We start from the raw sequence: 23,676 nt of genomic DNA, 5'->3' as shown, positions 1-23,676 counted from the left end.
AGAACCAGACACCAGTGATGGACTTTCACAAAACTTTTATTGAAGCCCTTCAGCAAAAGCCACTAAAGGAGCCGAGACCCTGCACACCAACAAAGGATGATCTTTTATACAACTGAACACCAGAAATAGGAAAGTAAAAATTTCACAAAGTGGTGGCTCAGTGGCTAAGACGCTGAGCTTGTCGATCAAAAGGTAGGCAGTTTAGCGGTTCGAATCCCTAGTGCTGCATAACGGGGTGACTTGTCCCAGCTTCTGCCAACCTAGCAGTTCGAAAGCATGTTAAAAAATGCAAGTAGAAAAATAGGGACCCCATTTGGTGGGAAGGGAACAGCATTCCGTGCGCCTTTGGCGTTGAGTCATGCTGGCCTCATGACCACGGAGACGTCTTCGGACAGCGCTGCCTCTTCGGCTTTGAAACGGAGATGAGCACCGTCCTCTAGAGTCGGGAACAACTAGAACATATGTGCGAGGGGAACCTTTACCTTTTTATACCTTGCTTTAGTCTATGTGTCTCCTTTTGCCCCTAGAGTTTGCTTAAGCCTACGTGTCCTTTGCCCTTGCTTGCAGTTTCTACAATTGATTCATATTTAGTTATTCTCCCTCTGTTGCCAAGCCTCGTGACTTCCTATTCAGATTTTGTGTACAGTATGTCTTCTCCCATTTCATCCATTTCAAACTGACACGTTATGCACTCACATCCCTCCTGGGGCTGGGGGTATATTGTTTTTTAGTGGGGGATCCGCCAATCCCATGCTTCCTTTTCAGGGGGGAACACCTAGTTTCAGGTCAAGTCAGGCCCTGGCTTCTAATTGTAGGCACAATGCTCACGCTACAACATGCAAAGGTGAATTTTGTTGAGAGAGCAGAATCTGTAAGGGAAATGAGGAGGTGGAGCCAGCGAAGACCAAAGTATAATAATCCTCAGAGCATGAAAGGAGAGCCCAGCAGTTGGTGAAAGTATTTTTGGGATGATGGACGAGCCTTACACAGGGAAAGATTTTTACACTGAGCATTTTGATCCCAGAGGCCATCTGGAAAAGAACTACAAAGTTAGCCTTGTGGATGAAGGAGTGGGTCAGTTTCTAGCCTTTTTCCTGAAAGGGGCCCACAGGGCATTCACCATAGGTAAGTCTTGACTTCCCCAATGTTAACCTCAAGGACACTCCTATTCCAGCAGGCCGGCCTGGCCTAATTTTTCCCCCTTTTTAAAAATTTTTAAACTCAAATTTTAATTTGTTTTAAATTATTGGGAGTTTTAAATTGTCTCGGGCAAAAATTATTTAATTAGGTTTTAATCATGTTTTAACTTTCGTATTTATGTGTTTTATTTTGTGCCTGTTCACCGCCCTGAGTCCTTCGGGAGTAGGGCGGTATACAAATTTAATAAAATGAAAATGAAAATGAAATGAAAGGTGAGGGATGCTTGTTGATCTGAGATGGTCAGGAGGAGCCAAGAGGCGGATCTCAAAGTTATGCTTTCATCTTCACAATTCTGCTGATTGTAACTTGCATTACTTAGATGATATCTTGAGGGTACAAACAGCCAAGGAATGAAAGTAGCTTGCAAAAGATAGATGCCAAAGTGTTCAGAAATATTCTTTCCAGCCCTATAATTCTATGTTCCATTATTTGGCCTTTTCTGCAGATTGATCTGGAAATGAAACACAAGGAAGAAGTTTCCCCAATTTCTTTCACGTGTGTTTATTTTTTCTGGAGAGAGGGGGAAATGGGTGGGTTGGAAATATATTCGTGGGAATGCTAAGAAGAGAAGGAGTTGCCAGATGATACAGTGGTCTCCAGGATCATCTTCGAAGGGTTTCTGGTGCTTCAGGGGAAGTTTAGATGGGGAAACTATACAGGGGCATGCAACAGATACAAAGGACCCAAAGCAGACTGAATTTGAAAAACTCTGTGGTTGGGTTGATGGTCTCCAGATGGCATCAAGGGAGACACCCTGATCGACATTGGCACCGGCCCAACCATCCACCAATTCCTCTCCGCCTGTGAGTCCTTCCAAGAGATCATAGCCAGTGATTACATTGTCCAGAACTGGGAGGAGTTGCAGCGATGGCTGAAGAAGGAACCTGGGGCTTTTGATTGGACCCCCATCGTGAAATATGTCTGTGAACTGGAGGGAGACAGGTAGGTAGAGGAAGAATGTAGCTTTTCCTTTGAAAGTCTTTAAGTCTATAAGATTAATTAAGATTCAACTAGAGAAGGCAGCCAGATCCTTTTCTTCAACTTTGGTTAATCTGTCCACGTATGAAAATGCAGCAGGAGAGATTTTGCAATCAGGAGCTTTACAGGGAAATAATTGTGCAGACCAGAAGAGTCCACATTGAAGAACCAAAGGAGAATCTCTTTCAGAAAGCTTCACTAGATTCTGCTGAGATTGAGACATGGCTTTTGTGTCCATTCTGCTAGGAAAGAAAAGTGGCAACAAGTCCACAGTTTCTTCTGAGCAGATGGGAAGTGGAGAACCAGTTGTTCCAGACTTGGCCTCTGTTTTAAGTCTTCTGCAGAGCTTCAGAAGGACCTGCAGGGTCATCTCCTCCTCAGTAGTCCATGTCTTCTTTGGGCCTCCCTTTCCCAAGCTCTCTCTCCTGGTGGGACCTGTATCTAAGCAGGTTTTCTCTAGCCAAAGCCCTCCATTGGTATCCATCTCTATTAATTCCTGCGTCAGACTCAGAAAGAGTATTCTGAGAGAGGAAGTCCACACATTTGAGAGTTGCCAAGGTTGGGAGACTGCCCTAGACCTTCCAGGTCCCAGAGTGATATGTGAACCCAGGCAAGAAGGAATTCGTGGAGAGAGAAGGGCTTTCCTGTTCTTGAAGGACAGCAAGACCTGGGAAACCTGACCTATCTCCATCAGTGGTGGGTTTCAAAATTTTTTACTACTGGTTCTGTGGGTGTGGCTTGGTGGGCATGGTTTGTGCATGTGGTTAGGTGGGCATGGCAGGGGAAGGATACTGTAAAATCTCCATTCCCTCCCCAATCCAGGGGAAGGTTACTGCAAAATCCCCATTTCCTCCCGATCAGCTGGGACTCGGGAGGCAGAGAATACATGGGGTTGGGGCCAGTCAGAGGCGATATTTACCGGTTCTCTGAACTCCTCAAAATTTCTGCTACCGGTTCTCCAGAACTGGTCAGAACCTGCTGAAACCCACCTCTGATCTCCATCCATAAAAAGAAGGGCAACTCTAAGTTGACCAAGTTTTGGAAGTAAGCAAGTCACATTCTTCCTGTTTTTTCTCCCAGGGAAAAATGGCCAGAGAAGGAAGAGAAAGTCCGAAGAGCTGTCAAGCGGTACCTGAAATGCGATGTGACCCAACCCAACCCTTTTTCCCCACTGGTTCTTCCTCCTGCTGATTGTCTGCTTTCCAGTTTGTGCTTTGATGCAGCTTGCAAAGACATCCCCACCTACCGATCGGCCTTCAGGAACATCAGTTCCCTCCTGAAACCAGGGGGGCACCTCCTGTTCAATTCAAGCCTTGAAGGGCACTACTACACGGTTGGCCAACGACGTTTCTCTGTCCTTTACCTGGAGAAGGAGGTGATTGAAGAGGCAGTGAGACAGGCTGGCTTTGTCATTAAATGGATTGAGGAGACCAGGATCAACTGCCCCCCGTCCAAAGCAGATGCAAAAGGCCGGTGCATCCTTCTTGCCCAGAAATATAGCCCATGAAATAAGATAGCTGTTGATGTAAGATCCAGAGGCTTCCCCAACCATTGTTAGGATTTTGTTATACAAGTTAGGGAAAACACACACCGCGTGGCTTCTCTGATCCTTTCCTAGAAGAAAATGGTTTTGTATGCAATAAAATATTTTGTTTTTCTCTCTGTCTGTTGGTTCCTGCTTTCCTTGACGTGTGGGTCACACATCAAACAGTCAATCACATCATGACCGGCTGCAGCTGTGGGCATATATTGGTCCTGTATCTGATTTTTAATTAAATTAAACAATGCTGCCTTTCAATGGTTAGATGGCCTAGAGGGTCCTCAAACTTTTTGAACAAGGGGCCACTTCAGGCTCCCTCAGACTGTTGGGGGGCCAGACTGGCTAGGTGGGTGTGGCTGGGGGGGCGCCATGTGACTGGGGGGAGCATGGCTTGGTGGTCATATGACTGGGTGGGCGTGGCTAGGTTAAATCATATGATGAACGGGGGAGGGAACTAGATATGTCTAGCCTATTGTACAAAAGGATTAGGGATGATAGCTGACTTCCAATACTGAATACAGAACAATAAAATTAGAAGGGACTTTGGAGGTCTTCTAGACCTAGACCCTGCTAAAGCAGGAGACCCACACATTTTCAAAAATTTTTTTGCAGGATTAACGAGGTGTGCATGGAGAACACCTCCCCACTCCCCCTCATGAAGGACATGCTCAATCACCTGTCAAAGGGCAAAGTGTTTACCAAGATGGACTTGAGGGAAGCCTACTACCATATACGGATTAGGGAGGAGGATTGGCAGCTTCCAATTCAAAGTGATGCCGTTCGGACTTCAAAGGGCCCCTCCGCAGTCTTCATGCAGTTTATTAACGAGATTCTGCATGAGCACCTATACAAAGGGGTTCTGGTCTACTTGGATGATATCCTCATATTCAGCGAAACGCTGGAAGAGCACGTAAAGCTTGTCCGGCAGGTGCTGAAAAACCTGCTCGCTACCAAGCTCTACACAAAGCTGTCAAAGTGCGAGTTTCATAAGACTTCACTAGACTACTTAGGATACCAGATTTCTAGCGATGGGGTAGAGATGGACACAAGCAAACTTAAAGCTGTTTTGGATTGTTAACCCCCAAGCACCCGAAAACAGCTCCAAAGCTTCCTGGGGTTTGCCAACTTCTAAAGGAAATTCATTCCAGCTTTTGTGGAGGTGGCACTGCCCTAACTGAACTGTTAAAAACGGGGTCCCAACCAACAAAACCGAAGCTATCGCAGCCACTCTCATGGAATGCCAGAAAGCTTTTGAAAAACTGAAAAGGCTGTTCGCCCAAGAGCCGATCCTGCAACATCCGGACCCAGAGCAGCAATTCATTGTCCAAGCCAATGCCAGCGAAATGGCAGTGGCTGCAGTTCTCCTGCAAAGGACATCAAGGGGCAATTGCTACCATGTGCCTACATATCCAAGAAACTTAACGATACAGAGAGGCGATGGGCCATTTGGGAGAAAGAAGCTTATGACATTTGATGGGCGTTACTCTCTTGGAGACACTTCCTGGAAGGCAGGAAGGAGTCTTTCACAAGAATCTAGAGGCCCTAAAAACACCCAGGAAATTGTCCCCTAAGCAAGTCCACTGGGTTCAATACTTCAAACAGTTCAAGTTTGAACTGAGATACATACCGGCAGGAAAAAATGTATTGGCAGATGCGCTATCGAGGAAGCCCCAATTCGACAGCTGCCGAGAGGAAGTGTCCCATGCCACAATCCCTCCCCATTCACAATCGGCCGCCCAAGTCATCACCAGGGGTCGAACTAGACAGCCACCTGACCCCTGGACCATCTATTTTCGAAGCAAGCCCATTTCACTGCTTGCTCTGGACTACTCTCTGCAAAGAAATTGGCAAAGCTAGTCAAGTACATCTACCGACTGCATGGAACGCCATACCGCAGTATCTTGGACAGGGGGGTCCAATTCATCGTCAAGTTCTAGAGAGAGTTCCTGAGGTCCATCGGGTCTGCATAGGGGCTCAGTTCGGCTTTTCACCCGAGCATGAATAGGGCTGTGGAATATACAAACTCCATGGTGGAACAATCAGATGCTATGTGGATTACCAGCAAGAAAATTGGGCGGACTTGTTGCTGTTGCAGAAGTGGCGTACAACAATGCCGTGCATTCTAGCACTGGACTAACTCCTTTCCAAGTTACCAGTGGCATGGAATTTGTCCCCATGCCAGAACTGCCGAGAGAACCCCCCTCCTCCATATCATTGACAGAACGGATGGATTCATTGAGAAAGGGATGGGAGAATACAAAAAAGGCGCTCTCTGAAGCAGCAGCTGGATATAAAAAACAAGCAGATAAGCACCACTTGCTTCAGCCCCGCTTTCGGGTGAGAGAGAAAGTTTTTCTCTCCACTAAGTACATAAAATTGAGACCAAAGTTCTTAGGCCCTTTTCCTATAGTGAAAATAATTAACCCTGTGACAGTGCAATTAAGCCTCTCTCGCATATTAGGGGAAAATCCACCCCTTATTTTATTGTACTTTGCTGAAACGATCCGTTGGATCTAACATAAGACCCTAGACCCAACTGCCTCCTCTCCCTATTGTGGTGAAAGGAGGGACCCGTTACAAGACAAAGAGGATATTAGACTCCAGAATGTATAGAGGTCAGTTGCAATACCTAATACAATGGAAAGGGTACCCTTTTTCTGATGCCATCTGGGGAAAAAGCTGAAACATCAAAGCAGATAGAACAATTCCATGATAAATACCTGGACAAGGCAAAGGATCCCCCTGGGAGGGGAGAGGTGGCTAAATGTGGATAACTCCCCCAACTGTTATTTTCTTTACAGGACACATGTCTCTTCTGGGAGGGGGGGTGTCTGTCATGCCTGGAAGCCATATTACCTGTGTGCCTTGAGGATCCAGGCCTGCCACACTTATACCGTGGGACGTTGGGAGGGGGATTGCATGAGTGAAGTAGAGAGAGCCATAACAAACTGCTCTAAGAGAAGTTCAAGGCTTGATGTCCGGCAGCTGTGCAAAGGAGAAATTGGAGGGATGTCTTCTGTTCGGGAAAGAACTGATTGGAGCTGTGGTGGACATGTGGGAGATGTGGGCAAGGTCTTGAACTTTCTTGTGGGTGCGGAAAACCCAGAAGCTTTCAGATTTGGGTTTTCCCAGATGTGCCAATATGACATCTCTAATAAAAGTTAGCTTTGACAAACTTCAAGCCTCTGAGTTTGATTTCGTTGGGGGTGTTATTTGGAACCCTGAGACTCTCTTCCCTTTCTTTTCTGAATTCTGAATTCCAACTTGATTTCTTAAAACAGCTCCCCTCCCAATGTTTGCCCTAATCAGCCTATCCCTTGTTTCCTGCTTATTGGCTCCAAAAGAGCTGCTAATTATAGCAACTAGGGAGTAGCATCTATTTCAGCTTCTGCTTTACGACTCTCCTGCACTTAAGTCCAGAACAGGTAGATCAGCCTTTCTCAACCCTGGCAACTTTAAGAGGAGTGGACTTCAACTCTCGAATTTCACCCCTGATGTGAGAATGTAAAATCTAATATGATATGATCTGATCTAAGCTCCTTGGAGATGCCCTCCAAAACCAGATATGCATGGACAGCTCAGCTCTGCACCAACCCATCATTCTTCTCCTTTGGCACCAAAAGAGTGCCAAAGGGAATATAAAATCTAATATGCTTTTGAACTGGCTGGTCATTTGGGGCAGCAGAGAGAGAGGGATGGGTGACTCTGACTTGGAGGAGATAAGTGGCTGGAGGCACGGAGAGGGCCACCCCCAGCCAGTGGCAGGGTAGCCAGGAGTGCCATCTCAGAAAGGGCAGGGATGAGTGCAGTCCAGGGCAACACATGCCCAGAGAATCCACATGCTTAGAAAACACAGGGACACAACACAAGGAGAGCAAAAACCAACACACACACACACACACACAGAGGCAAGGTGTTACTTTATTACACACAGAACCATTTGCTAGATGCCTACTAGGAAAGGCAAGGAAAAGAGCATAGAAGCCATATTGTCTGTGTGCTTTCAATAACTGGTATAATAGATGCATTACAATAGTTGGGGACGCTTCTGGATGCTATATCGGCAGCTAATTTTCACAGAATACGTTTCTGGGCAAGAAGGACGCACACCTTCTTCCCATTGACTAGAGAAGGGTGGAGGTTCATTCTGGTCTCCTCAATCCACTTAATGACAAAGCCAGCCTGTCTCACTGCCTCTTCGACCATCTCCTTCTCCAAGTAGAGGGCAGAGAACTTGTGTTGGCCCACCATATAATAATTATTTTCAAGCGTTGAATTAAAGAGAAGATGCCCCCCTGGTTTCAGAAGGGAACTGATGTTCCTGAAGGCCGATTGGTAGGTGGGGATGTCTTTGCAAGCTGAATCAAAGCAAAAACCGGAGAGCAGGCAATCTGCAGGAGGAAGAACCAGTGGGGCCAAAGGGTTGGGTTGGGTCACATCGCATTTCAGGTACCGCTTGACGGATCTTCGGACTTTCTCTTCCTTCTCTGGCCATTTTTCCCTGGGGGGAAAGACAGGAAAAATGTGACCTGCCTACCTCCAAACCTTGGTCACTCTGGAGTTGGCCTTCTTTTTATGGATGGAGATAGGTCAGGTTTCCCAGGTCTGCGGTCCTTCAAAAACAGGAAAGATCTTCTTTCTAGAAAATCTCCTTCTTGCCTGGATTCAAATATCAGTCTGGAAAGGTCAAGGACAGTATTCCTCCACTTTGGCACAATTAAGATGTATGGCTTTCAACTCCCAGAATTCCCCAGACAGCACAAGGAACACTGGTCTGAGGACCCTACTGAGATACAGGTCCCGCCAGTAGAGAGAGCTTGAGAAGGGGAGGCCCAAAGAAGACATGGACCATTGATGAGGAGATAACCCTGAAGGTCCTTCTGAAGCACTGCAGAAGAATTAAGACAGAGACCAAGTCTGGAACAACTGGTTCTCCACTTCCCATTTCCCCAGGAGAGATAGTGAACTGGCTACATTCTTCCTCTACTTACCTATCTCCCTCCAGTTCACAGACATATTTCACGATGGGAGTCCAGTCAAAAGCCCCCGGCTCCTTCTTCAGCCATCGCTGCACCTCCTCCCGGTTCTGGTCAGTGTAATCGGTGGCTATGATCTCCCGGAAGGACTCACAGGCGGAGAGGAACTGGTGAATGGTTGGGCCGGTGCCAATGTCGATCAGGGTGTCTCCCTTGATGCCATCTGGAGCCCATCAAGCCAAATGCAGAATTTTTCAAGCTCAGTTTACTATCTGCTATTCTGAACACTGGTGCCTATTTTCCCATCTGAGCTGCCCCAGAAGAAGCACCAGGAGCCCTTCAAAGAGCATCCTGGAGGCCCCCTGATCACATGGCAACAACCCCTTCTCTTCTTCGCATTCCCATGAACCTATTCCCTTCCCACCTCTTCTCCCCATCTCAATAAGAAATAAAGACATGTGAAAGAGATTGGGGAAACTTCTGCTTTGCATTTCATTTCAGATCAATCTGCAGGAAAAATCAAGAAATATTTGTGACCATTTTGGCATCTGCCTTTTGTAATCTACATCCACTTCATGGCTTAGACACCCTGAAGAGGACATCTAAGCGGTGCAGGTTATGATCAGCAGAATTGTGAAGACAAAAACATGACTTTGAGATTTGCCTCTTGACTCTTCCTGACCATCACTGATCATCAAGGCTCCCTCACTTTGAGGTTAAAGTTGAGAAAGTCAAGACTTACCTATGGTGAACGCCCTGTGGGCCCCTTTCAGGAATAAAGTGAGAATCTTCTTCAGTCCACCATCATCATCATCATCAAAGTTGACGTTATAATATGTTTCCAGATAATCTTTGGGAAGAAAATTCTCAGCATAGAAATCTCCCTCTGTGAAAGGCTCCTCCATCATCCCAGAAACTCTTTTGCCAACTTCTGGTTGCTCCCTTCAAGTTCTCAGTTTTATCTTATTTTTATCTTGCGTAGCTCCTCCCCCTGATTTCTCTTACAATTTGGTTTCTCAACAAAGGAGCCTGTTGCAGGCTGCAGCGTGATCATTTTGCCCACCACATGCCGAGAGACCTGAAGTCATGATCTGACCAGTCCTCTCCCTCTTACGCAATCAGATGTTCTCCCCTGGAAAAGAGTCAGCAGAAGACTTCCTTCCTCTCCCACCAAAGGAGGGGAGTGGGTCCTCTTGCCAGAGGGCAGGAAAGGCTTGTCAGAGACCAGGGTCTTTGGGACCAGGTCTTCCAAGATCCAGATCCACCTCCTGCTCTGATCACCCTCCAGAGCAGAGTGTCTTTTGGGGTCCTTTGTGAGACGGAGGGGGAGGTGGATGGGGGCTGTGGTGGTGGGGGGGGCTCGAAGGTTTTCTCTTGCAGAAAAGTTTTTGTGTTTTCCCTTTCTTCCTAACTCCTGTGCTGGAGAGCAGCGTTATAATTCTGCCAGGCAGTTGAGTCTTCCAGCTTTTGGATTCCTGTCCAGCCACCTTCCTTTCTCTCCTCTGCAGAGTGACAGAGAGAGGCACACCAATACATACACACACCAATACACACAGAGAGAGATGCAGGATGTTACTTTCTTACACGCAGAGCCATTTCCTACATGCCTACCAGGCATGGAAAAGAGCGCAGAAGCCACGTTGTGTGTGCGTTCCCTAAGTTGTATAACAAAATCATAACCATAGTTGGGGAAATATCTGGGTGTTACATCAACAGCTGCCTTATTTCACGTGCTACATTTCTCAGCAAGAAGGACACATCTCACCTTCCCATCAACTAGAGAAGGGGGAAGGGTGTTCCTGGTCTCCTCAATCCACTTAATGACAAAGCCAGCCTGTCTCACTGCCTCTTCGACCATCCCCTTCTCCAAGTAGAGGGCAGAGAACTTGTGTTGGTCCACCATATAATAATTATTCTCAACCGTTGAATGAAAGAGAAGGTGCCCCTCTGGTTTCAGAAGGGAACTGATGTTCCTGAAGGCCGATCGGTAGGTGGGGATGTCCTTGCAAGACCCATCAAAGCACATAGTGGTAAGCAGACAATCCGCAGGAGGAAGAACCAGCGGGGCCAAAGGGTTGGGTTGGGTCACGTTGCATTTCAGGTACCGCTTGACGGCTCTTCGGACTTTCTCTTCCTTCTCTGGCCATTTTTCCCTGAGGGGAAAGACAGGAAGAATGTAACCTGCCTACCTCCAAACCTTGGTCAACCTAGAATTGCCCTTCTTTTTATGGATGGAGATAGGTCAGATTTACCAGGTCTGTGGGAGCCTGGATAGCTCTGCAGCCTAAAAGCACTGTAATTTAACACCAGCTGTCTGCAATTAAAGTAAGTTCGAATCTTGCCAGGCTCAAGGTTGACTCAGCCTTCCATCCTTTCTAAGGTAGGTAAATTGAGGACCCAGATTGTGGGGGCAATAAGCTGACTTTGTATAAATATACAAAAGGATGAAGGCTATTGCTTAACGCACTGTAAGCTGCCCTGAGTCTCTGGAGAAGGGCGGCATATAAATCAAATTAAAAAAACAAAAACAAAAAAACAGGAAAGTTCTCTTCTGTGCAAATTTCCTTCTTGCCTGGATTGAAAAATCCTCAACCTTGGCAGCTCTAATGATCTACGGGATTCAGATCCCAAAATTCCCCAGTGGACACAGTGGATTAGAATGGATTCCCCAGTGGATTAGAATTGGGTCTCCATGTAGCTTCCACCGTGGTTACCAATCTCTTTGTCTCTGTCCACATTCTGCCCTCCAGACACACCTCCACCAACGCCCCCAAGAATCCCATGTGGAAGGATGAGAATTGTTCTGTAACCATCTGTGGAGACAGGAGGAGCTGCTTCGCCTGAACTTTTCATGGGAAGAACCCCTCTTGTGTAAGGTCTTTATCTGAAAGCAGCCACCTCTTGATTCAATCCAGCCACCAGAATCTTGGAAAGCAATCAGGTTGAGGGACCTGGGATGTAGCCACCTGCTGGCCAGTCAGTAACCCTCCAAAAGCTGAAAAGGAGAGGATCTAAGTTGACTTGCAAAGAGAAGCCAGCAAAAACGAGACTGGATTCAACAAAATGAGATATTTGGGGACTGCAAAGAAAAATGTTCCTGATAATTCCCCCAGTGCATCTTGCCCATTCTGTCCTAAGCTGCCCTCCTCTTTCCTGGAAGCACGATCCATGGATGCTGCCCCTATAATGCCCCCCAGAGGATCCACTGAGAGACACAACACAAGGAAAGCAGAAACCAACACACACACACAGAGGCAAGTTGTTACTTTATTATACACAGAGCTATTTCTTACATTTTCCTACTAGGAAGGGCGTGGAGAAGATCACAGAAGCCATGTTGTATGTGTTTTCCCTAAATTGTATAACAAAATCACAACAATTATTGGGGAAACCCCTGGGTGTTATAGCAATAGCTGTCTAATTTTCATGGGCTACATTTCTGGGCAAGAAGAATGCACAGCTTCTTCCCATCGGATAGAGAAGGAGGGAAGTTGATCCTGGTCTCCTCAATCCACTTAATGACAAAGCCAGCCTGTCTCACTGCCTCTTCGACCATCTCCTTTTCCAAGTAGAGGACAGAGAACTTTTGTTGGCCCACCATATAATAATTAGTTTCAAGCGGTGAATTAAAGAGAAGATGCCCCCCTGATTTCAGGAGGGAACTGATGTTCCTGAAGGCCGATTGGTAGGTGGGGATGTCTTTGCAAGCTGAATCAAAGCACAAACTGGAAAGCAGACAATCTGCAGGAGGAAGAACCAGCGGGGCCAAAGGGTTGGGTTGGGTCACGTCGCATTTCAGGTACTGCTTGATGGATCTTCGGAGTTTCTCTTCCTTCTCTGGCCATTTTTCCCTGGGGGGAAAAGACAGGAAGAATGTGACCTGCCTACCTCCAAACCTTGGTCAACCTAGAATTGCCCTTCTTTTTATGGATGGAGATAGGTCACATTTCCCAGGTCTGCAGTCCTTGAAAAACAGGAAAGTTCTCTTCTGTGCAAATTTCCTTCTTGCCTGGATTGAAAAATCCTCAACCTTGGCAGCTCTAATGATGTGTGGGATTCAGATCCCAAAATTCCCCACCGGAATTAGAGTGGATTAGAGTTGGGTCCCCATGTAGCTTCCACTGTGGTCACCAATCTCTTTGTCTTGGCATCACCTATCTCACAGATGGAGGGGGTGCTATCAATTATTTCAATAATTTAATAATGAGCCCTGTGTGACTATGTCATCATAAAAATACCATAACTTATGTCTCTGAATAAAATATTGTGATGCAAAAAGATAATGGCAGCCACAGCTTCCTCTCTGGCACCTCAGGGTTGCTCTGCAAATGTCAATTTGTGTGTTCAGTTAATTCACTCCTGAGCAGAACGTGGATTCCCACCGTCTTTCTCCAGTTGGAACTGGCAACTGAAGAACTGCACTTTGTCTTATTAGGTTAGTGGGTGAGTCCACTGGGCAATGTGCCAACTGAAACAAGGAGGAGAACATCAAGGAGTGGAAGGTTGAATAGGCTGCAAAGTTTGGTACTCGTCTTTCTGAGTCCAGTGCAAGAAGAAACAAAGATGGAAGCCAATGGAGGGCTTTGGCTAGAGAGACCCTGTTTAGATACAGGTCTTGCCAGGAGAAGGAAATCCAAAGAAGACATGGGCCATTGAGGAGGAGATGACCCTGCAGGTCCTTCTGAAGCACTGCGGAATAATTGAAACAGAGACCAAGTCTGGAACAACTGGTTCTCCATTTCCCCTCTGCTCAGAAGGAACTGTGCATTTGTTGCCACTTTGCTTTCCTAGCAGAATGGACACAAAAGCCACGTATCAATCTTGGCAGCAGCTGATGAAGATTCTTAAGTGTGGACTCTTCTTGTCTGCACAATAATTCTCCATTAAACTCCTGATTGCAAAGTCTTTCCTGCTACGTTTTCAGACATGGACAGATTAGCCAAAGTTGAAAGATCTGGTTGCCTTCTCTAGTTGAATCTTAATTAATCTGAGTCTTGAAAGGTGTCAAAATCATAATTATACCTACCTGTCTCCCTCCAGCTCACAGACGTATTTCACGATGGGGGTCCAGTCGAAAGCCCCCGGCTCCTTCTTCAGCCATCGCTGCATCTCCTCCCAGTTCTGGTCCGTGTAATCACTGGCTATGATCTCCTGGAAGGACTTGGCTAATCTCAGGCATGTGGGCTTCAGTTCCCCCAATTGTTTTCAGCCAACAATGGAAACATTGGTCTAGGGGCATTTCCCCATCGAGCTGCCATGGCTCTGTTGCCAATCTATTTGTCTTGGCATCACAGATGAGGAGGGGGCTATAAATCATTTCAATAAATTAATAATGGCATCTTAGTGTGATGAAGTTTCTTCTCCGGCATTATAGTGCTGTTGTGGAAACGGTCAATTTATATGTTCAGTTAATTAAGAGTTCGGTTAATTCCTGAGCAAAACATGGATTCTCACTGGCTTTCTCCAGTTGGGGCTGGGAGGGGAAGGACCACTTCTTTCCTTATCAGATTAATGGACGAGTCCACTGGGCAATGGGCCAATTGCAAAATGGAGGAGACCCTCAAGGTGTGGAGGGTTGAATAGCTGCTACTTCCTGACTCTGATGCAAGAAGAAACAGAGATGGACACTAATAGACGGCTTTGGCTAGAGAAACCCTGCTTAGATATAGGTCCCACCAGGAGAGAGAGCTTGAGAAGGGGAGGCCCAAAGAAGACATGGACCACTGAGGAGGAGATGAACCTACAGATCCTTCTGGAGCTCTGCAGAATAATTGAAACAGAGAACAAGTCTGGAGCAACTGGTTCTCCACTTCCCATCTGCTCAGAAGAAGCTGTGGGTTTATTGCCATTTGCTTTCCTAACAGAATTGCGCAAAAGTCATTCACTAACTTGACAGCAGCTGGCATGCTTCCTGAAAGAGAGTCTCCTTTTGTTCTTCAGTGTGGACTCTTCTGGTCTGCCCTGTTAAGCTCCTGATTGCAAAATCTCTCTGCTGCATTGTCATATATGGACAGATTAGCCAAAGTTGAAGGAAGAGCACCTGATTTTGTTCTTTGGCTGTGGCTAAATTAATTTTGTAGTCTTAAAGAGTTTCAAAACAAAAGCTACGTTCTTTTTTTTTGAAAAAAAATGTTTTTATTGAAAAATACAAAAAAAGCAATAAAAGAAAAAGAAGAAAAAGAAAAAGAACATATACATACACCAAACGGTAAAATACAAAACATAAATAACAACATTATATAATATTTTACAACTTTCTGCATCAACAGTTATCTATACTTTTTACATTCAATCTTCATAATCATTCACTTATTCTTGTATAATCATATTAAACATTCATTTAAACTAAATTATTATGTATACTTACATTCTATTTATTAACATAATCAATATTTTATCCTTAATTCAATACTCTTAAATTCTGATTAGTCAAATTTCAATTTACACTCTTATTTCTTGTTTTGATTTCTATTTTCTATCCATGTATAAAATCTATTCAACACTTTATAGGAATCCGAATCATCCCTTTCTTTAATTTACATTGTCATTTTATCCATTTCAGCACATTCGAGGATTTTATTAATTACTATTTCTTCAGGTGGTGTATTGATCTGTTTCCACATTTGTGCCAGAGCGATTCTGGCCGCCATTAGTATATGCAATGTTATATAGTACAAACTTTTCTCCATTTTCTTATCAATCATTCCTAGAAGAAACAACTCCAGTTTGAAATCAGTCTTTTGGAGTGTAATCTCTTCTAACCACCTTCTGATTTTATACCAAAATTTTTAAGCACTGGGGCACATCCACCACATGTGGTAGTATGTTCCTAATTTATGGCCACATCTCCAACATTTAGGTTATAAATTGGTGTACATTTTTGCCAATCTGGCTGGAGCTAAACGTAAAAGCTACATTCTTCTACCTACCTGTCTCCCTCCAACTCACAGATGTATTTCATGATGGGGGTCTGGTCAAAAGCCCCCGGCTCCTTCTTCAGCCATCGCTGCATCTCTTTCCAGTTCTAGTCTGTGTAATCACTGGCTATGGTCTCCCAGAAGGACTCGCAGGCCAAGAGGAAGTGGTAAATGTCTGGGCCGCTGCCAAAGTTGATCAGGGTGTCGCCCTTGATGCCATCTGGAGCATAGCAACCCAAACACAATTTTTCAAGACCCTTGGACAACATTTCCTTGACTATGTGCCTCTAATGTGGCTAACCTGCTAGCTTGGGTTGTGTTTTGCTAAAATGGTGGAGCTGCAGGAACAGTTAGAAACTCCAACACTGAAGTCTGTGCTCCATCAACTGAAGCACGATTTGTGGTGGTGATCCTTCATGTTAGGGAAACAGATTCAACAACACCTTTGGAATGAAAATTGCCTCTTTAAGGAATACATAACAACCCTCCTTTTTACATTCTTGAACTGGACGCTCTGTGTGTGTGTGTGTGTCCCCTTCAGAAACACCTTTTTCAGTCTATACATGTTATGCATTTTCATGGACACAACCATTTGTATTCCTCTGGCCTGCGTTTTTAATCAATAAATGCATTTTTGTAAATGTGTCATGCTACCCATATTTTAATATCTGTAAGATAATAACCTGAGCAAAATATTTACAGGCGTGTGGCCTTAAAATCTATTTTTGAGCCAGTTCTTTTGCATAGTTCACATATTTGCAAAAGGCACATTAGTCTTATGTTCTCGTCTGTGCATTAGTCTGAGATCATCAATTACACTGATTCCACTTAAAATGGGAGCCAATTTATCTCCACCAACTTCCACCTGTTAAAAACACTTATCTGAAGTGAATATCCTGTGAAGATTTTTCAGGAAGAATATTAAAAAGTCACTCTCTGCGTTATTTCCAGAGCTCAGGGTGTAATGCGATTTCAGAAAGTCTTTTGGAACAAAATGCTTAGCATAAAATTCCTTTTCTGTGAATGATGGCTCCATTTCCACCCGAAATCTTGCCAAAGACTCAATTCTCACTTGTTAGTTTGATTGGGTTGAAGGTTTTCAGGTGCCTAGTGGATGCCTCCAAATTCTGATGCCCAGAATTCCCCAGTATGAAGTCTGTCCTCTTTACTGTTCCTTCTTCCTCATTCTTTTTGGTCAAAGCCTTTATCACCCTTTCCCATTATCTGACCTTTTTCAAAGGGGAGAAGAAGTAGATGCCTCAAAGGCCCAACATTTGGTTGCAAGCAGGACATTCTTTGGAGAGCAGCAGCTTTTATCGTTTCTCCCATGCTGAAGTCCTCCCCACCCACTCTTGGCTGGATCGAAAATTAACTTGACTCCAGCATCAAGACTAAGGGCTCTTGACCCCCATGGTTCTCCATGGTTATATGTTCACAGAGAAGACACACTAGGTTTAAGAAAGATGCAACTTTCCTGGTGTCTGTTGTTGTTTTTCTGTCCCAAGGTCACCTGCGATCAAACAGGTGTGTTGCAGCAGAGCAAAATTTCAGGGAAGCAGAAGTCATATTCAAATGAGGAACACCATCATTGGTCAATGCAAGACAACAGTTGGGTTTTTAATCGGTGTTTGCTGTTGATCATTTTGTTGCATAAGTCTACATTATCTAAACCAGCTTGGTCTAGTGGTGAAGGCACCAGTTTAGAAACCAGGAGACGGTGAGTTCTAGTCTCACCTTAGGTTCAAAAGCTGGCTGGGGGGCTTTAGGCCAATCACCAGGAGATAGTGAGTTCTAGTCCTACCTTCGATATGAAAAACCAGCTGGGTGACTTTGGGCCAGCCCATCTTTCTCAGTCCAACTCATCTCACAGGTTGGTCGTTGCCAGAAGCTAGGAGGAGGAAGGACTATTATGGTAGATGTTTTTTGCTGCCTTGAATTGTTTATAAAGACAGGATAACAACGTTCTAAAGTTAATAAATAATAAATACATAAGTCCTCTTGGGAGAACTTTTGCTCTTCAAATCCGTCTGGCAATTTGCCAGTCTGCAAAAACTGGCACAACCAGTCAGACGCAGAAGGCTCCAAGAAATGCCCCTTGAAACCTTTCAGGAATGCAGTCCTGTCTACAACCTGCCCCAGAAGAACCCTCATCTGTGACCCACCGCTGAGCAGCTGACCTCCACTGATCTGCTTTGTTAGTTTATAACTCGGTGTTGTTTGCAAACTCAGAAAATGAGTTACTTTGGTATAAAGGTGGAGGTGCCGGACTAGAAACTCAGTGTACATTGCAGTAGATGTTACGTTGGTGGCATTTTCAGAGGAAATGTTGTCTTCTACTGAGCTGTCTGAAATTCAGGAATAATCCAGTCTGGAACCCAGGGCCCTTGGCCCCTTTGTCCTCCTCCATGGGGCCTCTGAGTCTACAAAAGACAGAGATGGGATTTCCTGGGATCTGCTCTCTTCTCAGTTGCCCCTTGAATCTTGACAGACATGGCCAAGGGACTTGGGGCTCTCCAGGGCCTCCCCTTGGGCTGAGAAGGCTCTGGCTTTTGTTTGTCAAATGCAGATCATGTCACAGAACAACCAGGGGTGAAATCCAGCAGGTTCTGACAGGTTCTGAAGAACCGGTAGCGGAATTTTTGAGCAGTTCGGAGAAGAAGAGTGAAGAGCCTGTAGTACAGTGGACTAAAACACTGTTATTAACATCTGCTGCTTGCAATTACTGCAAGTTCAAATCTCACCAGGCTCAAGGTTGACTCAGCCTTCCATCCTTTCAAAGGTAGGTAAAATGAGGACCCAGTTTGTGGGGGCAATAAGCTGACTTTGTATAAATATACAAAAGGATGAAGGCTATTGCTTAGCGCATTGTAAGCCGCCCTGAGTCTCCGGAGAAGGGCGGCATATAAATTAAAGAAAAAAAACAAAAAACTAGCAAATACCAACTCTGGCTGGCCCCAGAGTGGGGTGGGAATGGAGATTTTGCAATATCCTTCCCCAAGGGGTGGGGAGGGAATGGGGATTTTGCAGTATCCTTCCCCTGCCATGCCCACCAAGCCACGCCCACAGAACCGGTAGTAAAAAAAAAATTGGATTTCACCACTGAGAACAACCAAGTAGAAATTGTAACATAAAAACACAAGAAGATTGAAGGACTTCTTCCTTTACCCGAACGTAGAAGTTCCATTGTAACCGAATCTATTGTGTATTGAATGCAGCCTGAGAGAAACTTTGGCTAATCTCGGTGGCCAAAGTTTTTAAACTCGCTGAAAAGTCAACGCTTCCCACAAATAAATAAATAAAATGGTTTTCCATTCGTGAAAACCCAGGTGAATACTGAGATTTTCATTGTTTTCTGCATGATTTATTTTTCATTAAATGTTCCCTAAAAATAGATCAAGACGACGCATGTTTCTTTTAGAAAGTGTTTTATTTTAACTCCTTCCATCTTTGTTGGAGTGTGACCTCCCAATGAAATGGGTTATTATGACCTTCATGTGACACTTAGAAAGCTAAAACTGAGAAGAGACTGCAGTAGAGATGGGCTTGGGGCAAGCACCTTTCAGATCCAAAGTGATGTTGTGGCTTTTAGGATACAATAAAGCCACAGAGTTCACACTTCCTTGTCCTTGCGGGCAAGAATGACGTATTTTCCGGAGAAATCACAGTCCTCCATATTGGTCTTAAAAACTCTGGGCTCCACAGTGAACTCTACAATGGCAAATCCAGTGGCGCTGAGGCCGGTTTTTAGTATTTCCTCTGTGAAGAACATGCTGGAGAACTTTTGAGGGCCCACCATGTAGAACGTGCACCCTAAAACCCCACCGAGTATCAAGTGTCCCCCGAGTTTCAGCAGAGAACTGAGGTTCTTCAAGGCGGCCTGGAAACTCGGCTGGTCTTTGCAGGCCGACTCCAGGCACTCTGTGGACAGAAGGCAATCAGCCTGGGCCAGAGAGATGGGAGCCAGTGGGTTGCTTTGAAGGACATCACACCTGAGGACCTGCTTGATGCTTCTTCGCAGCTTGGCCTCCTTCTCCGCACACGTCTCCCTGCAGGGACATCGGAAAGCCAATATTGTCCCCCTCAGAACGGCCTCGCAATTTGGGTGTCCTCCTAGGCTCACAGCTAAGATTAGAGCAACATCTGACAGCTGTGGCTAGGGGGGCCTTTGCACAGGTTCGCCTGGTGCACCAATTGCGACCCTACTTGGATCGGGAGGCTCTCCTTACAGTCACTCATGCCCTTGTCACCTCACCTAGATTATTGCAACACACTCTACATGGGGCTACCCTTGAAAAGTGTTCGGAGACTACAGTTGGTCCAGAACGCAGCCGCGCAAGCTGTTGTGTGTGCACCTAGTTACACCCACATTATACCAATTCTCCGTGAGCTGCACTGGCTCCCTATTGGTCTCCGGGCACAATTCAAGGTGTTGGTTATTACCTTTAAAGCCCTACATGGCTCAGGGCCAGGTTATCTTCGAGACTGCCTTCTGTCGCATAGCTCCCAGCGACCGGTAAGATCCCACAGAGTTGGTCTCCTCCGGGTCCTGTCAGCTAAACAATGCCGGCTGGTGGGCCCGCGGGGCAGGGACTTCTCGGTGGCAGCCCCAGCTCTCTGGAACCAGTTACCTCCTGAGGTCCGGACCATCCCTAGCCTATTGGCCTTCCGAAAAGCGGTGAAGACCTGGCTTTTCCGGCAGGCCTGGGGCCGTTGATCTCGCTCTTGTGATCTGGCGAGATCCAGTCATGAATGGCGTGAATGTGTTTTTAATGGTTTTAATTTTTCAATGTTTTTTTATAATGATTTTTTAAAATGTATTGTGAGCCGCCCTGAGTCTTCGGAGAGGGGCAGCATATAAATTTAATTAATTAAATTAAATAAAATTAAATAAAATAAACAGGCGGCTCTGAGACCTCTCTGGAATGCAGCGGAACCAGCTTAGAAGTGGTGGCTTGAAGTAGCTCTCCTGTACAACCCAAGTATGTTGGGAAGGAGAATGGCTGAAGTCCCTTCGGCTGGTATCTGCAGCCTTAGATAGACACCCTCAAATATCAAAACAAAATGCCTGTCAATAAAGAGGGGAAATGTGCTAAATATGCATCAGGATGGTGGGGTCCTTGGTGCTCCCTGAGTTTGGTTGTTTCCTTGCAGATATTTCATTACCCAGCTAAGTAACCACTAGTAAATAAAATGAGAGCAATCCCCATTCTCTTCTAACATGGATGATGTTCCCTAGTTGGGTCATGAAATGTCTGTAAGCAAACAACCAAGCTCAGAGAGCACCAAGGACTCCACAGTTTTCCTCCTCCTCCTCCTCCTCCTGCAAATCCCATCTACCCCCTTCCAGCTTGGGCTGAAAATTTCCTCCCACCCCTCTCTCTTTGCCCTTGCTCAATTTTTCTTGATCTGCTTGATTCCTTCCCTCTGGCCGGCCTCTGTCCCTTTTGTCTCTAATCAGGATGACCTCTCCCTTCCCACACAGAGAGTTTCAACGGTCAATGTTGCTTGGCTGGCCATTCTCCATTCCTGCCATTAGCCAATATTGAACTTTCTCCGGGACTTTGACCTGATCAGTTGTAAGATTAAGCCCACAGTTTTACTTTTCAGGGGCAAATCCTTGCCCCTCCCTACCTGTTCCCCTCCAGCTGGCACACATACTGCACCACCGAGGACCAATCAAAAGCGTCCGTCTCCTTCTTCAGCCATTTTGTAATTTCCTGGCAGTTCTGCTCCAGATAATCAGTAGCTATGATGTTCTCGTACGACCCACAAGCAGGGAGCAGCTGATAGATGGTGGGCCCACTGCCAATATCGATCAGGGTGCCACCTTTCAGGACTCCTGGCATAAACGAGAGGAAGGTTTGGGAGGGGGAAGAGAAGGGGGAAAGATTCAGATTTATCTCCTCCAATCTCTTTTGCCCAGGACAGTCATATGAGGAATCCCTGTTGATGTTGATCTGATGGGGTCAAGAAAATTTTTAATTTCCCTAAGCAAAAGAACGAGGATTCAACTGTAGCATTTTTATTTTTTAAAAAAATATATATATCATCCTTGGGAAGACTGAAACCATTTTTACAGCCCAAATGTTAAACGCCCAGAGAATACCTGAAAATATTTGGAAGATTCCAGCAGCCTCTCTTGAAGTCCCACCCTACACTGAAGCCCTCCGTGTCCTTGAATACAGATTATCTCCTCCACTTTTTCCTGTTTTGATTTTTTTTTTTAACTTCAGCACATTTATGTGGAATGCTTCCAATGCATTATAAATTCAATTGCTGGAATCTTGTCCCCCTCCCACCTCCCCATTGTATTTTATTAGGTTTAATGATCACCAATTTCAGATGTTTGAATGCAGGGATGCGGTAACGACACATATGAAATAAATAAAGGATAAGAAGTCCACAGGATCGTTGAATGAGCAAGACCATGAGCTTAAGGTAGCTTGAAGAAAACCACCTGTCAAAGGCACAAAAAGTTGCTTGAGAATAAATCAGCCCCCCCCACCCCCGCTCAGAGTTTCCAATAGAGTCCTATCAAGCGATGCTGAAAACTTTCAAAAACTTTTCCCTGATGCTACAATCTGCCTCTTTTTTAAAAAATAAACTTTCTCCCCCTTCAAAGTTGCAGCAGTGCCTCGATCACCTACCTGAAGTAAAGATTTTGCAAAAGCATTTCAAAATAAACTCCAGGAATTCATCTTCCACAGACCCTTTCCCATAATGAAAATATTCCAAGTAGACTTTGGGATCGAATTCCTTCTGGTAAACGTCTCCTCCAGTGAATTCCATCACGGCGAGGTGGTCTCTGGGTTTGCAGAGATCAAATGCAGGCTCTCCCGGCCAGAAGCCTTCAATTATAATCCAGAAGAGGAGACTCCGTGCCAAATGGCCTTGGCCGGCAGTTCCCCTCAGCCTATCAGCAGCTGCATGTTTGGACTGAAAAATTAAACTCCTTCAAAATACGCTTCCCAACAAAGAAAAACATTTGCAAAGTATCTTTAAAATAAGGTCAGCAAAGACACGTCGCTAAAAAGGACCATTAATAATGACTAAATGGTGTTTGTAATTACTGGCTCTAACATGCTGAGAAGTGTCATTTGCAAATATGCAGGGCGGATCTTGAGAACCAGCAGATAATGTTCTCCAAATTTTGCAGCACTCACCGAAACCGTTCCAGGAAGATGGCCAGCTGAGACATGGCTTAAAAATGCCTGAAGCGAACATGAAATCAGGACCTAGTGTTTACTATGTGTAAAAAAAGAGAGAAAACGAGATTTTATTTTCAACATTGATGTTTCAGTGTGAGATTCATAGCATCCTTCAGGAGCTCTCTCTTCATGGTCATGTCTCACTCTACCCACTGATGGTGGGGCAGAGCTACAAATCGTGACCAGACGAACTATCCCAAGACCCCATTCAGAAGTTTAAGAGCAAACAAACCAAAAAGAGCTGGATGAAGAAAACAGATAAATTTTGTTGGGATTCTTCCTACCAAACTTCAGGCTGGGCTTTGGGGCTGTTAGAGTCCATTGATTTCCATTTTTTTTTCAATCTCATGTTTATTTACACATAAAAGCACCCTAGGCCATATTTTCAGATTTATTTCATTTTATTATTTTTCCTGCCTTTTATTATACAAGCTTCCCTTATCCGCTGAATTCAAGAGAATTCAAATCTGGCTATTTCATAAAGCAAAGGTGTTCTGCAAAGGCCTTCTTGGTTTATCCTGCTGGGACTCTAGGTCTCCAAAGAGTCGACTGTGGTTGCACACGAACAAAGACGCAAAGACAGTGTCCAGACTGAGCTGCTTTCTTGGGGCCGGTATGGCCAAATCCCTTGACAAACAGTGGATGTTGAGATGTTGCAATCTTATGAAATCTCAATACGGCCCTTGTTTTCGTTTCTGGAGAAAGGAATCTTTGTTCCTTCCAAAGGACTCGCTCTCACGCAAAACGGCCAAAACAGGAACATTGAAATTTAAGGGCCTGGCCTGAGTCCACTGGGTATTTCTCTGCTGGACTGAAGGAGAGAGAGAAGGGGGGGGGAATAGAGAGAGAGAGAAAGA

The 23,676-nt window shown here is 45.2% G+C and overlaps 4 protein-coding genes across 4 annotated transcripts; 1 reads left to right on the top strand and 3 right to left on the bottom strand.

The window, feature by feature from the left end:
- Positions 1–840: 840 nt before the first annotated feature.
- Positions 841–3,840, top strand: LOC148112514 (nicotinamide N-methyltransferase-like). The gene is made up of 3 exons (XM_087875923.1): positions 841–1,125; positions 1,935–2,142; positions 3,259–3,840. Exons 1-3 carry the CDS (start codon positions 969–971, stop codon positions 3,683–3,685), a joined length of 792 nt encoding a protein of 263 aa, XP_087732049.1. The 5' UTR covers positions 841–968; the 3' UTR covers positions 3,686–3,840.
- A 3,779-nt stretch (positions 3,841–7,619) lies between these two features.
- On the bottom strand, positions 7,620–9,910 carry LOC117670164 (nicotinamide N-methyltransferase-like). Its single transcript, XM_087875646.1, has 3 exons — positions 9,437–9,910; positions 8,710–8,917; positions 7,620–8,219 (listed from the first exon to the last, which is right to left on the bottom strand). Exons 1-3 carry the CDS (start codon positions 9,600–9,602, stop codon positions 7,793–7,795), a joined length of 801 nt encoding a protein of 266 aa, XP_087731772.1. The 5' UTR covers positions 9,603–9,910; the 3' UTR covers positions 7,620–7,792.
- A 2,043-nt stretch (positions 9,911–11,953) lies between these two features.
- LOC117670156 (nicotinamide N-methyltransferase-like) lies at positions 11,954–18,924 on the bottom strand. Its single transcript, XM_087875826.1, has 4 exons — positions 16,488–18,924; positions 15,759–15,831; positions 13,721–13,864; positions 11,954–12,545 (listed from the first exon to the last, which is right to left on the bottom strand). Exons 1-4 carry the CDS (start codon positions 16,645–16,647, stop codon positions 12,119–12,121), a joined length of 804 nt encoding a protein of 267 aa, XP_087731952.1. The 5' UTR covers positions 16,648–18,924; the 3' UTR covers positions 11,954–12,118.
- Positions 18,925–19,019: 95 nt separating this feature from the next.
- LOC117670228 (nicotinamide N-methyltransferase-like) lies at positions 19,020–22,715 on the bottom strand. The gene is made up of 3 exons (XM_034425232.3): positions 22,259–22,715; positions 21,243–21,450; positions 19,020–19,657 (listed from the first exon to the last, which is right to left on the bottom strand). Exons 1-3 carry the CDS (start codon positions 22,398–22,400, stop codon positions 19,222–19,224), a joined length of 786 nt encoding a protein of 261 aa, XP_034281123.1. The 5' UTR covers positions 22,401–22,715; the 3' UTR covers positions 19,020–19,221.
- Between the last annotated feature and the right edge of the window lie 961 nt (positions 22,716–23,676).

Source organism: Pantherophis guttatus, chromosome 9 (genome assembly GCF_059756535.1).
Source record: "Pantherophis guttatus breed Tessera chromosome 9, ASM5975653v1, whole genome shotgun sequence".
Lineage (NCBI taxonomy): Eukaryota > Metazoa > Chordata > Lepidosauria > Squamata > Colubridae > Pantherophis > Pantherophis guttatus.
The sequence above is the reverse complement of the archived record's forward strand: the minus strand, read 5'-3'. Positions and strand labels throughout refer to the sequence as shown.